Raw genomic sequence first — 14,668 nt, forward strand, 5'->3', positions numbered from 1 at the left:
AAAAAAAATTAAGGTTTTCTCCTTCGTTCATGATCTTAAACTGACTTGAAAGGATAGGTCTACCTATCTACAAACTGGCCTTTAAGATTCGGCATGGCTCTTGGTCTTGCCCATGTTTTCCTCGGCTAGGTATTTGGAATCAATTAAAAGGTTTGTGTTTGACAGCTTGTTGTAAGACTCAGGTCATGTTAGTGAGGAGGCTTATCTTGGATTTGTGCTTGTTCTCTATGGATGCCCCCATTTTTATGGGAAAAAGGAGAAATGTCGGACAATGGTCCTTATACATATCATAGCATTTAAATAAATTTCTCTTCTTCAAACATTCGTATTCATATCAGTGCAATATAGTATTTCCATTCTGCTTATGATTCTTCTGTGTCTTTTATCGAAGCTCTTTTCTAGCTGAACTGATTTATGCATAAATACTATTTTCTTTTTAAGCAATTAAGTTGGTCTCGCAGTCTATTAAAAATTATTTAGCACTCAATCTTTCTTCATCCATTTGTTTTTGTAGGGTATTGATATTCAACTTGGGATGGCTATTGACAGTCCGAAGGCCACATTAGCAGTGAAGCGAAGATTGGCATGTGAGATGGGTAAATGCTGGCATCAGGTATGGGCGCGTTGGCTTATTTTTGATCTTTTATATTCCTTCTTTCCTCCTATTTATTGGATGCTGATTGGAGATTTACAAACTATTAAATACTTGTGTTATACCCATTGCTTCTTTCATTCTTATCTTACAAAATTCTACGAGATGCTATCCTTACCAAATTCTAAGAGATGCCATATCATGAGCACTGATGCTTTTTTCATTATCTGCCAAAATGATGGCGACCCATTTAACTGTGGCAGGCACAAGATAGCGTTTCACAGCTTGCTATTTCTAATGGCTGGGCAGAAAAACATCGAGCTTTTATTAAATGGAAATATGTAGAAGCAAAGGTATGTTAATTGTTTCTGTGTTTTAACCAATATCTAAAAAAGTGGATGTGCAAGGCGAAGTGTTATTCCCTTTTTCGAAGCAAGGCGTAAGCCTCACTAGTTAAGTATATTTTAATTTACTAGTATAGTGCACGCGCGTTGCATGTGAAATTGTATTTGTTTCTTGTTCTAAAATTTTTAATTATATAAGAACTTATCTAACACAACGAATAATTAAAGTTATTATCCTTGTCATGTATAAATATATATTACAATGTTCACTCATAAAGATGACTACAGATGAACCACAAATATAAAAAGGCTTAATCGAAGTTAAATATTTTGATAGGTTTAATAGTAAATTTAGTAAATAGTAAGAGTTAAAGTGTTTTAAAATTAGCATTGCATGAGAGTTCTTGAGGGAGAATTATCATGTTATAAATATATATTACAATGTTCACTCATAAAGATAACTACAAATGAACCACAAATATAAAAAGGCTTAATCGAATTTAAATATTTTGATAGGTTTAATAGTAAATTTAGTAAATAGTAAGAGTTAAAGTGTTTTAAAATTAGCATTGCATGAGAGTTCTTGAGGGAGAATTATCATGTTTGCATGACTGAGGGTACTTGATGAGAGCCCTAAATTACTTCACACCACCAATGAATCAAATAGTGTTAAGCCTCTACACAATCACCGAAAAATCAAGCAAAATATGTAGCCCAAGGACATACGCCAATATCCTCTTTAGACTTTAGTTTCTTCAGCATGTAATTTCTTATAACTATGCACCACTCGAGTACTATTACTCCTAAGCACCGATGGCTCTGGAATTAGTACTAAAAATACAATTTATAGAAACTTTAGGGTATTTAAGTGAATCTAGATACAACTGAGGATCTATATGTGCAAAATATGTGAAACCAGGAGCGAATTTAGATTCTTGAGTTGAGTTGTAGTTGCACCACCACAAATTCATAAATTTCATACAAGCCCTAGTAACATTTATAAGCTTCCCACTTCGCCCTCCATAAAATTTAAAAACTACACCAAAACCTATATCAAAACCTATTTAAAGAATTCTGAGCAATAGTTAATTTAGAGGAAGTTGAAAAAGTTTAGAAAAATCTCGTTACTCGATCATATAAAACCATCTTAGGAAACAAAAAAAAAAACTAATTTAAAACTAATAAATAATTTGCAATGAATTTTTATTAAAACAAAAGTAAAAACTCACCATAAAATGGACGCTGTCCTCACTTCGGATTCAGTTTCTCTCTAATTTGGTGTTAATTAGAGATGGTCCAATTATTCGAGTCATTAACTTTCGTTTTAATTACAAGAGCCGATCATAGGCATCATTTGTAGAAATTAACAATTATGTATTTTAATTCAAGATCTTAGGCACAAGTTGTATAAATTGGAACTTTTATTTTTTTCTTTTGCACTATTGTCATATTGGTTTTCACAATAGGGGATTTTAATAGAAAAGTGATTTTCAAAACAATGCAGAAATCCTGCTTGTCGTAATTTCATTCATTGAAATCCAAATATAGGATAAATATTAAGATTAGTGGAGAAGATCCGGATCCCCTTAATTAGAGAGGAGTCGAACCTCTACTCTAATTATCATCTGATTGGAGAGAATTCAGATTCCCTCACTTAGAGAGCTCGGAATCCTTAATAGTCTTTTTTTAGCTTCTACGTACTATATATTGATATAGGTGTGTACATTAAAATATATATACATTGATATGTGGCAAGAAATGAGAGATAAAATATATAAAAAATAGAGAATGAAGAATTAAAGATTTTGACCTGCTCAGATACCTCCAAAGCTAGTGCCTTCATTCCGACCTCACTTTTGCGACAGCTGCACCCATTTATCGATAAAATTAAACTTTTTTACTGGATTCCAATAATCATACTAAACCAAGAAATGAGATTTTTTTTCTAATAAACACTCACTCAAGAATGATAAATTTTACCTCTTAGGTGAATCAATTAAGCTTCATGATACGTTGATCGGAAATCTTAATTTGGTATAAGAATCTCGAACATCTTGTCGTTTTTTGACAAATAAGTTGTTATAAACTGAAATATCAATACGTGCGTTATATTATACATCTTTATTCTGTTTGCATGTTACTGGAAAAACATGTATGTATTTATTATTTTTAGCAATAAGTTGTTATAAACTGAAATAATTATATTGCACACCCAAATCTATTGATTACGGAGTAAATGCCTGCAAAAGAATCTGAACGCCTTGTTGCCTTGGGACTTTTACTCTTACTCATGATATACTTGATATATTATAAATAATTGTTAACATATCGCTAAGTATTTATTGGTTTATTAACATTAAATGTTTTATATTCCTATTAATCTAATTATAGATATTTATTTTTTATTATCATTTCTTTAGTACATGCTAATAGATATTATTATATTGAGTTATTATTATATAATAATAGAGAAGGAGTTTAATTGAATTAATTTTCTAATGGTATTGAATGCAAATTGGAGGTGTATTTATTACATTTAATTTAATTGATGGTTATGATAGGAAATGATCCTAGAGACGTTAGGGATATGAATGATTAGAGTTTAATTTTGTAGTTAGTAGGGTTGTTAAATTGATGATGATATTTAATTGGCAGTTATGATAAGAATTTGAAGCTATTGCATAGTAGGCTATGTTATTACATAGTATTACTATTATTACTACTACATAGTATTATTATATTGAGTTATTATATAGTAATAGAAAATGAGTTTAATTGAATTATTTTTTTAATGGTAGTGAATGCAAATTGGAGGTGTATTTATTACATTTAATTTAATTGGTGGTTATGAAAAAGATTTGAAGCGGTATGATTTATGTATGTATGTGTTTTATGTATTCATATATGTGTTTATATATGTGTTTTTATGTATGCATGTATGTGTTTTAGCATGACTTGGAAGATATTTTCGGAAGAAATGTTTTAACATAGCAACACACTTTTATAATAGTATTAGATTAGATTAGATTAGATAAATGTTATAAACATATAACATATATTGTTATAAACATTTACAATAGATTTACTCAGGTCTTGATTAGTAAATAAGAATTAAATATGTTAAGCACAGACACAAATCATAATAAACCAAGCTACACCTATATTATATATATCTTATTCCAATTCATATGGTCATATTAAACGCACATGACCTAAAGTTAACCTTGAGAGGGGGAAAAATGATAATCTAGAGGCATTTTAAATTTAGTAAAAAAACTCGTCTATGTCCTCCTATTTTTCCTAAATCACGTGCTTTAAAAGAAAAGCGCTCCACGGGGCATGAATCACACACTTTAGTTATGCGCTAAGTGATGAACCGTAGGCTTCAAGGGATAAATAGCTTCACTTATGAATTTCGAACGATTATCCTTCAAAAAGTTTAAGCGAGTTTCAGAAAGCTATTTCAAACACTGGTTTTAACACTATGCATTAGCCTTTTCACTTGATATCTTGACTTGGTTAGTTATTACTGCAGTTGAAATTTAGAGTTATTAATATTACTGTTATATATTAGTGTGCTGCAATATAGGTCATTAACCATCAATTGTTTGAGTATATTTAAAAGGGTAAGATCAATGTGTCAATGTTCAGGCATAGGAAAATGATTGTGGGACAGTGTCAGTCAACATTGTTTAAAAAGCAGTTGTGCATAGCAACACGTCATACCTATGAGCATTCCTCTGCTATAGAATGTAGATACTGAGTTTTCAGTTTAAAACATTTAAATTATTTCTGTGGTGGAATGAAAGAAATATGAAAAGTTATACAAAATTCAAAAACTCGTGCGGAATAAGAAGTGCAACCCTTCAACAAGTTCAAATATACTACTCGTAACATACCAGAAATACACAGTACACTTACGTAAGCATGCTACACAGCGGATTCCCAATTTAAGTTTGTATATTGGTACAATATCACAAAATCACATTGTGACGATGAATCCATGATTCTACGACCATAGCTCACAAAGAAAAATGCTCAAATTTATCATCACTAATTCAAAAGGATTAGCACATAGAGTTCAGAGTTATGAGCATATGTTAGGATAAGGCACCTGATTAGCTGATTCTATAAAAATGAAAGAAACAAGGGAAAATATTAAAAATAAAAAAGTGTGTAAAGTAGAAATGCAATCCTGCATAATTTCAAATAAAGAAAATATACACCTGATTAGAGACCAAATATGATGTGACTAGAATATTGTGGTCATATTGATAACATGAGAAGATGGATGCAAGCTTGGTATTACCATCATATTCATGGTCTTACGGACCAAATCACTAACTGCATGTAAATATTCTGAATGCACATTCCACCTTCTTTCCTTGGTGACAGGCTGCTGCATATTACTACCATGGCATGATCCTTGACGAGGGGAATACAGAGAAATCCCATGGGATGGCTGTTGCAGCATTACAAGCAGCAGAGGAGTTTCTCAAAGAAAGCAAAAAAGCCTGTGAAGCTTTCAACTCGATGCCTCCTACATCGAGGTCTGTTAGGTCCCTTATATTAAAACCAGTTCTCAATGAATCTCTTTTCAGCTTTTCTTTTGTTATTGTTATCATTTAATTCGCTGCCACATTGCTAGTGGATAACTTGAGATGCCAGAAAAAGTGCTATTAACCACAAAATTGATTTTATCCAGTTATGATATTTCTTTGTTTCAAGAGAATAAATCAAGATTTGAGAAACTGGCTAAAACCTTTCTTCTTCTTCTTCTTTTTTTAAACTTTATTTATTAATAAGACAAGCTAATGCCTTTTCCTTGTTCTAAATCGGCTTCAGAATCTCTTCCCAATTAGTAGTGATTTGCATGAAAGTTGCTACAAGACCAGTTACAGATTTTTTGCTCTTGAATCTGTGTAAAGTGAAGCTTGGCCACATTTGCTAGTTTCAAGTGTTTGTTGGACATTAAGCCCTTAGAATTGTCTTATAAATATGGGAAAATTTCAGCTTTTTACTGTAATCAATGTTTTTTCCGTTTGCAGTTCGGTTCAGTATGAATATAAATCAATCATCAACGTTATTCTTTGTTTCGCAGAAAAGATCAATGTTCTAAATTCATTATATTGACTATAACGGCTAATCTCTTTGCAGGAATCCACCTCTCTGGGGATCTATGAAGTATCTTTCTGAGAAGATCCCCAAAGATGCTTCAAGCAAGGTTCGCATCAACCGGGACCTCTACAGTCATGAACGGTAAATCTAGTGCCCTTCAACTGCAGATACAACCTCTGTATTTATAAAAGGTTACCACTTTTTTTACCCCTATTTTTCTGAGTAGCATGACCCCTGATAGTAAATGAAGTCATCTCTTTATTATTTATACACGTACTGTAGGAGATATGTATTTGGCATTTATAAGAGAATACGGAGTCTCTCTGTGACACACTGATACATTAGGGGGTCTATCTGCAACACATTGATGTCATGCGAGACCCACATGACAGATCATACATAACATGGAGACAATACCGTTTTGGTATTGGGGGTCAAAATTCTAATAAACAAGTTTAGGAGCAGCAAGTGGCTGTATGGAGTGTATATGCAGTTACCCCCTTCTTTAGAAACTTACAACCAGAGACTTTACCTCTCTCCTATCCGCAGCCAATTCCGTTATCACCAGTATGAGAATGCAGATTTGGTTCCTTTTGTTTATATGGTTCCTTGCTTGGTGAATGCTGCAGGATAATAGAGAAAGCACCGACTTTGCCGGATTTCGCTATAGCTCTTAAACCTGATGACTATCAGCTTCCAGCGTTGGATCCTTCATGGACTTCGGAGTAAAATCGAAGTGTACAAAGCTCGGAGATAAACGGGGCGAAAATCTCACCCCCTGCATAGTTGCAAGTATGAAATATCTGGCCGTCGTCTTTACAAAGAGTGTGCAATAGTTTGATGTGAATTTATCTTTTCCCCCTCCCTTAATCATCCATTTGCTTTTTCTTGTTCTTGGTTGTGGGCGAGCTTTGTTGTGGACTAGATTTTCAGTGTATAAACGAACAAGGTCTATCAAACAAACAATTGTCTCGGTCAATCAAAGGAATAGCATTCTCCCACGGGGGCAAAAAAAAAAAAAAAACGTAGGGACAAAGTGTGACACAGAAATGATCTTTGCTAAAACATTTATTTGGTGAAATTTTGTGGCGCGAGCTCGTTATTTTTCCGGCCAACGGGCCTTGCATTTGAAGTTCATCATTCATAATAGTAATGTTCCGAGAAGATTTATATTCCATGTATGAGCATGTAAACGTCATCACACATTTAAGTGATTAGAAACATGCTCGAAGTCGAAGTATTGAGCGGAGACGCTTCCTGAGGGAATGCGACCGTCTTTTAGGCAGTTTAGCTATAAGCTATGTTTGTGATATTTTCTAGGGAAAATCCTCTTTTAACCTAAAGTTTTACCCCAACTTATTTAAAAACCCATTCACTTTTCAAAACATCAATAGACCCACTATATCACATCCCACTTATTTTTAAACCCAAATGTACAATACACCCATTATTTGTACTGTATTTATCCACTTATTTTTAAACCCAAATGTACAATACACCCATTATTTGTACTGTATTTATCCAAAAAATTTAAAAAAATCCTAAACTACCCTTCATCCCCAACTGATCTCTCCCTCTCCCCTCCTCCTCTATCTGAGCTCAGAAGAGATCTCTCCCTCTCCCCTCCTCCTCCTCTTGATAATCACATTTTATTATAATTTTATACCCTCATTATTTATTTTTAATGAATAAATATACCACTAATAATTGTTTTTTATCTTTAATTGCAGGTTAGTGAAGAATAAAGCCCAAGATCTCTTATCTCAACAAAAACCCATGAATTAAATGAAGAACACAAGCAAGAGTCAAAAATCCCAAGCCCAGAATCAAGCCGAGTAGCCTGTAGAAGCCGGAGAAAATAAAAAAATTAAATATGAAAAAAAAATGTATCAAGATAGTTGGTTGCAAAGAAACGGCGATATCTCCCAATCCGGAAGGCGGAATTTAACATATAATATATGAAAATCGCCTATCTCGACGAGACGAAGCCAACCGTGAAGTCAGAATTCTTATTGGAGCATCGATGCCAGCATCGATGCAGGCATCGATGCGGGCATCGATGCCTGGCGCGTCAATGGCTGATTTTGCTTGTCTTGGGGCTCAAGTTTGATCCAAGGGCTCTCATTCACTGATGTTTACTATAAATAGGGGTTGAGAGTGAGGGGTTAGAGGTGTGAAAATTTTTGTAACTCCTTTTGAAAAGGAGGGCTACTCTTAATTGAGAAGGCCTTCCAAAATTGTAACTTTAGTTGCAATTAATAATAATAATTTTTTTACCACTTTAAATTTTCTTCTTCTTCTCTTTGTTGGATGATGAAGATGAAGATGAAGATGAAGATGGAGAATTATTTGAAGGTTTGCATTTCTTTCTTTTTCTCTTTTATTGCTTATTAGTTTAGATTTATTTTCATGCTTGTAGTTTAGATTTTATTTTTTTGTTAAATAGCCAAGAGGCTAGAACCCTCTTGTCTTAGATTTATTTTATGCTTATAGAATAGATTTATTTTCGTGCATTTAATTCTTGCAATTTTATTTTGTAGTTTAGATTTTGCAATTTATTTTGTAGTTAGATTTTAATTTCTTGCACTATTCACCTTGAGGCTAGAACCCTCTTGGGTTTAGTTTTTCTTTTTGTTTATTTTTATTTTTTTTGATTCGCCTTTAGGCTAGAACCCACTTCTTAGAAAAGGGTGATTCCTTAGAGGGTTCTAGCCTAAAGGCGAATCAAAAAAAATAAAAATAAACAAAAAGAAAAACTAAACCTAAGAGGGTTCTAGCCTCAAGGTGAATAGTGCAAGAAATTAAAATCTAACTACAAAATAAATTACAAAATCTAAACTACAAAATAAAATTACAAGAATTAAATGCACGAAAATAAATCTATTCTATAAGCAGCTATTTAACAAGAAAATAAAATCTAAACTACAAGCATAGAAATAAATCTACACTAATAAGCAATAAAAGAGAAAAAGAAAAGAAATGCAAACCTTCAAATAATTCTCCATCTTCATCTTCATCTTCATCATCCAACAAAGAGAAGAAGAAAAAAATTTAAAGTGGTGAAAAAATTATTATTATTAATTGCAACTAAAGTTACAATTTTGGAAGGCCTTCTCAATTAAGAGTAGCCCTCCTCTCCAAAAGGAGTTACAAAAATTTTCACACCTCTAACCCCTCACTCTCTACCCCTATTTATAGTAAACATCAGTGAATGAGAGCCATTGGATCAAACTTGAGCCCCAAGACAAGCAAAATCAGCCATTGACGCGCTTTAATTATTTTGGTTCTTTAACTTGTGTGTTTTTTGTGAAGGAAACGCTTGGAGCTTGAAGATCGCGGATTGGAGATCTAGGATTTGAAGATTTGCTTTCGGGTAAGGATCCCTGCATCGATGCTGGCATCGATGTTCCAATAAGAATTCTGACTTCACGGTTGGCTTCGTCTCTTCGAGATAGGCGATTTTCATATATTATATGTTAAATTCCGCCTTCCGGATTAGGAGATATCGTCGTTTCTTTGTGGCCAACCATTTTGAATATGATTTCTTTTCATATTGGATTTTTGATTTTCTCCGGCTTCTACAGGCTACACGACTTCATTCTGGGCTTTTGGATAATTTGGAAATTGATTTTCCAATGTGCTTCTTTGCTTCATTTCTTCATTTAATCAATGGGTTTTTGTTGAGAGATGAGAGTTTGAGATTTATTCTTCATTAACCTGCAATTAAAAGATAAAAATAATTATTAGTGGTATATTTATTCATATAAAATAGATAATGAGGGTATAAAATTATAATAAAATATGATTATCAGATACCCCCACACCTAAACTTTTGCTAGTCTTCTAGCAAAGAAAATAAAAAGAAAATCCTAACTCACTTTCGCAGGAATCGCGGTTGTATTTAGCGCATACAACAAGCCTTTAAACCCCTAGGTTACCCTAGTGGACGAGTTGTAGTCTCGTGAGGGTTTGCAGTGAATATACCCACAAAATTCGGTCAACTTGCCAAATTAAAGAAGTCAGTAAATAACTAAATTCACTTGATAACTTTTAGATAATCTAATTGGAGCCAGTTATCACTCAAGAAAACATTTTTATATATAACTCTAAGGTATATTTTTAAGAAAATCTTCTCATTGTAGCAATACAAAACCAAGCCAAACTTAGAAATTTAATTTAAAAGTTTTGAAAAGAACATGCTAACTCTTTGTTTTAAATAATTTTCAAGTTGCTTGATTTAAAATATTTTCCAAGACCATATATACAACTATAAAACATTTATTAGTTTTTTTTAACTCTTTCATCCTTGGTGATTTTTTTCTACTTTAACGGGCTTTCTAAGTGACCATTTAACGAGTTTTGGGCCAATGGATCCCAACCCAAATGGGCTTAGGTCATTAAGTATGGAAATACTCCTTGGGCTTAATTACTCGGTCAGCTTAGGCTTAATAAGATAGAATGCACATTGAAATTCAAGAGTTTTTTTTTTGTTGGCCCATTTTGCGCACTCTGTGTCTCTTCTTTGCAATTTTTTTTTTTGTAATGGTATATATATTTGAAAAAAGTATGTAAATCAAGACACTTTTGAAAAAATTATTTTTATAACTTTTAAGCTAAGCATGCCAAAAATTTTATTATTTTAAATAAAGCAAGTCAAAGGGCGTTAAGGTAAAGGTATACTACTGTTAAAAATATTTCTTAAGAAAGTTTATTTAGAGTTATCATTAGGTGAACTTAATAATACTTAGGGATTAGAAAATTTTAAATTATCAAATAAATCAATTATTAAATAACTCTAGTCAATTTGGAAGTGTATGCTATTTTTAATAATTTTTTTTTAAAGGAAAAAGGAAAGAAAATGTAAGCTAAAAATGTAATTTAAGAGAAAAAATAATAATTCCCGCACCCCACACCTAATTTTTGCATGTCCTTAATGCAAAACCCTATGATGCATAAAGTAAAGCAGATAGGAAGTGAAGCACTTAACATTTGTCGGTGATAAAATTGCAATTACTTATGGTCTGAGGAGGATGAAAACAAAATTATTGCTTTTTTTGTTTTTTGTTTTTCTTTTTTTTTCTTTTTTTTCTCTTTTTTTTTCTTTTTCTTTTAAGCAACTGAACAAGAAACTCTCAAATGAGAGAAGAATAAATTCTTTTTATTATTCTGAAATAAACAAAATAAACAATGTAGAATGAAATATTCAACATGAAGAGTTCCTGTTCTACATTGAATCCTACCTTACTGTTGAAAATTCTTCCCCGGATTTTAAACAAATTCAGAATGATATAATCAATAATGTGAATTTTTAAGCATTTCGGGGTGTTCAATAATTCTTGCAACAAGGTAAGGTAGGTATTATTGGTGTCATGCATTTTGTATTTCTTAATGAACTTAGACTCTTGTACTGTGAAGTTTTGTTTTCTAACAACCAATTCTTCTGTGAAGTTCTGAAAATTTGGTTGTTGATTATTCTCCAAGAATCTAAGTTCATCAAGAAAGAGTTCTTCAAAATTTAATTCAAAGCAGCAAATGTTTAACACAGTTTTATTATTCTCAAGGACCTGATCTGCTTCTTCTAAAAACTCTAACTCTTCATCAAAAATTTCCTCAAAACTTAAATCACACTCTTCTTCTTCTTCTTCTTCTTCTGATCTTTCCTGAATGTAGTTTATTTCTAGAGGCTGATTATTTGGTTGGTCCCCTGGATTAAAAATGTTGAGATCAGCAGTCAAATTCCCAAAGGACAGCTTCATTTGACCAGTTCTACAGTTGATGAGAGCATTAGAAGTGGCTAAGAACGGTCGTCCTAAGATGACAGGTGTCTGTCCTTTGGGATTGGAAACAGGCTGTGTTTCCAAGACTACAAAATCTACTGGAAAAATAAAATCTCCAACCTTAATCAGAACATCCTCTAACTCACCCATAGGGACCTTGACAGATCTATCAGCCAACTGTAAGGTGCATTTGGTTGGGTTCAGTACACCTAGACCCAATTGCTGATAGACTGAATATGGAAGCAAATTGACACTGGCCCCTAAGTCTAAAAGCGCCTTATCAATGTGAGTATTACCAATGATACATGAAATGATGGGGGAACCTGGATCTTTACGTTTCAAAGGTATGGGATTTGACAGCATTTCACTGATATTGGCGGCTAAAAAGACTTTCTTTGGGACATTTATTCTCCTCTTCTTAGTGCACAATTCTTTTAAAAATTTAGCATAAGATGGAATTTGTTCAATTACATCTAAGAGAGGAATGTTGACCTTAACCTGCTTGAATGTCTCTAGGATTTTCTCCTCCTGAGGAGAGTGTTTCCTAGACCTGAGTCTATCTGGAAAGGGAGCAACCGGTCTAAATCTATCAAAAGCAGGCTCAGGTTCGGGTTCAGGTTCTTGGTCATCTGAGGGGAGTGATTGTTGAATAGATTCATCAGAAGGAGAAGGAGAAGGAATTTGTACAGGATCAAGAGTTTGACTTGGCGGAGTTCTCACTTGATTATCGACCTGTCTACCTGACCGAAGTGAATGGATTGCATTCACTTGAGCTTCATAGGATGAACTGCATCCTGTGTTATTAGGGTTGACCACGGGTTGACTCGGAAATTTTCCTTTCTCTCTTTCACTCACGGCACTAGCTAGTTGACCAAGTTGGGATTCTAATCTAGCTATAGCTTGAGTGTTGGAGTTGAGCATTTGTCCGGTTGATTGCATGAAGGAATTCAACGTGCTAGATGTTTGAGTCAACATATTCGTGGTTTGAGTAGAGGCCTTAATTATGGTTTCTAAACCCCTTTCCAAGACATTGAGACGTTTATCTTGATCTGGATTGTGAGGAGTTTGAATTACAGCTTGATGAGGAGGAGACTGATTTTGATACGGCAGATTGGGTTGTTGAAATTGTGAATGAGAATTGAATGGAACTGTGTTTCCCCTAGGAAAATGTTGGGTCGAAGCGGGAGTGAAATTTTGAGTTCCGGGAGAATTTCCTAGATTCCATGCAAAGTTGGGATGATTTCTCCAACCTGGATTGTAGGTTGGAGAAAATGGATCATTTCTAGGGTGCTGGAATGCAGCGTTCATCTGTTCTATTGCGTTGTTATTTCCTAGGAGAGGGCATTCCTCTGAAACGTGGGTAGGAGACTGACAATTATGACATCCTGGGAAAGAAACATGATTGAGTTGAGCTGGAGCTCGTTCCTTAATTTCTAAGGCTTCTAACCTCCGCAGAATTGTCGCCATCTTCGCTTCAGAAGCAATGTTTGACTCCAAGGAAAGACCACTAGACTTAGAATGGGGAACTGATGAAACCCTGTCATCGCACTGTTCCCATTGCATTGTTTTTTCAGAAAGACTCTCCAAAAACTCCCAAGCTTCATCAGCATTTTTCCTCATAAAATCCCCGTGGCACATTGATTCTAAGGAAGTTTTTGCAGAATAATCTAATCCCTCATAAATTATTTGGCACAATCGCCATTTTTCTAAACCGTGATGAGGACATTGGATGAGAAGATCTTTAAATCGGTCAAAATACTTTCAAAAAGGTTCTCCCGGGATAATTTTAAAGTTTTGAATGTTGTTCCTAAGCTTTACCGTTTTATGAATAGGAAAAAATTTCTTAAGAAAAACGGTGACAAATTCATCCCAAGTTGAGATGGAATTTGTTGGTAAGCTGTACAGCCATTTTTTAGCTTTATCCTTAAGAGCAAATGGAATAAATCTAAGCTTAACCGCATCTTCATTTAATTCTCTCATTTTAATCATAATACACACTTCCTCAAATTCCGAAATAAAAATATATGCGTCTTTTGTTTTATTACCAAGGAATTTGGGAAGCATGTTTATGTATTGCGGTCTAAGTTCAAAATTTATTCCATTTGTTTCGGGGAGCCTAATGCACGAGGAGATTCTCCCTCTCCCCTCCTCCTCCTCTTCCCTCCCTTCACTTCCCCTCCTCCCTCAAGCCCATCAACCTCTGCATCCACTGCCCCTATCTCCCCTCGCCGCCACGTCACCCACCACCGTCGACCTTGAAGTAGATGAATAGCCCACCAATGATTTCGACATTGACTCCCTGTAGTTCGCCCATCAACCTGAAGCACTTGTCATTGTCGCATCCACAGGTTGACTCGAAAATTTTCCTTTCTCTCCCCTCCTCCTCCTCTTCCCTCCCTTCACTTCCCCTCAACCACTACCACCAACCTCCTCCTCTTCTCCTCCTTATTGGTAAAGTATAGCACCTTATGCTTTCTGGAAATTCTGCACCTTAAGTGTCTAAAATCAAATCAGTTTTTTTCGCCGTGACGAAACCTCTCGACGACCTACGTGACGTGTTTATTGACCAATCATCCACCGTGACGGGGGGTCCTCGCGCAATTTTGAAGCTTCTGGGCAAAGTATAGCATCTTATGGGAAAGTATAGCACCTTTTGGCCAAAGTATAGCACTATATTGTAAAGTATAGCACTTTATTAGAAAAGTATAGCACCTTATTGGTAAAGTATAGCACCTTATGCTTTCTGGAAATTCTGCACCTTAAGTGTCTAAAATCAAATCAGTTTTTTTCGCCGTGACGAAACCTCTCGACGACCTACGTGACGTGTTTATTGACCA

The 14,668-nt window shown here is 34.3% G+C and overlaps 1 protein-coding gene across 3 annotated transcripts in view; it reads left to right on the forward strand.

Annotated features, from left to right (window-relative positions):
* The window catches only part of LOC109848396, a 12,332-nt gene extending 5,255 nt beyond the window's left edge, over positions 1-7,077 (forward strand). For all 3 annotated transcript variants that reach the window (XM_020417863.1, XM_020417861.1, XM_020417862.1), the window contains exons 8-12: positions 515-613; positions 856-945; positions 5,332-5,486; positions 6,094-6,195; positions 6,684-7,077. In XM_020417863.1, coding sequence (XP_020273452.1) covers positions 515-613; positions 856-945; positions 5,332-5,486; positions 6,094-6,195; positions 6,684-6,783 — 546 coding nt within the window. In that variant the 3' untranslated portion in view covers positions 6,784-7,077. The remainder of the gene's footprint in view (positions 1-514; positions 614-855; positions 946-5,331; positions 5,487-6,093; positions 6,196-6,683) is intronic.

Source organism: Asparagus officinalis, chromosome 7 (genome assembly GCF_001876935.1).
Source record: "Asparagus officinalis chromosome 7, Aspof.V1, whole genome shotgun sequence".
Taxonomy (NCBI): domain Eukaryota; kingdom Viridiplantae; phylum Streptophyta; class Magnoliopsida; order Asparagales; family Asparagaceae; genus Asparagus; species Asparagus officinalis.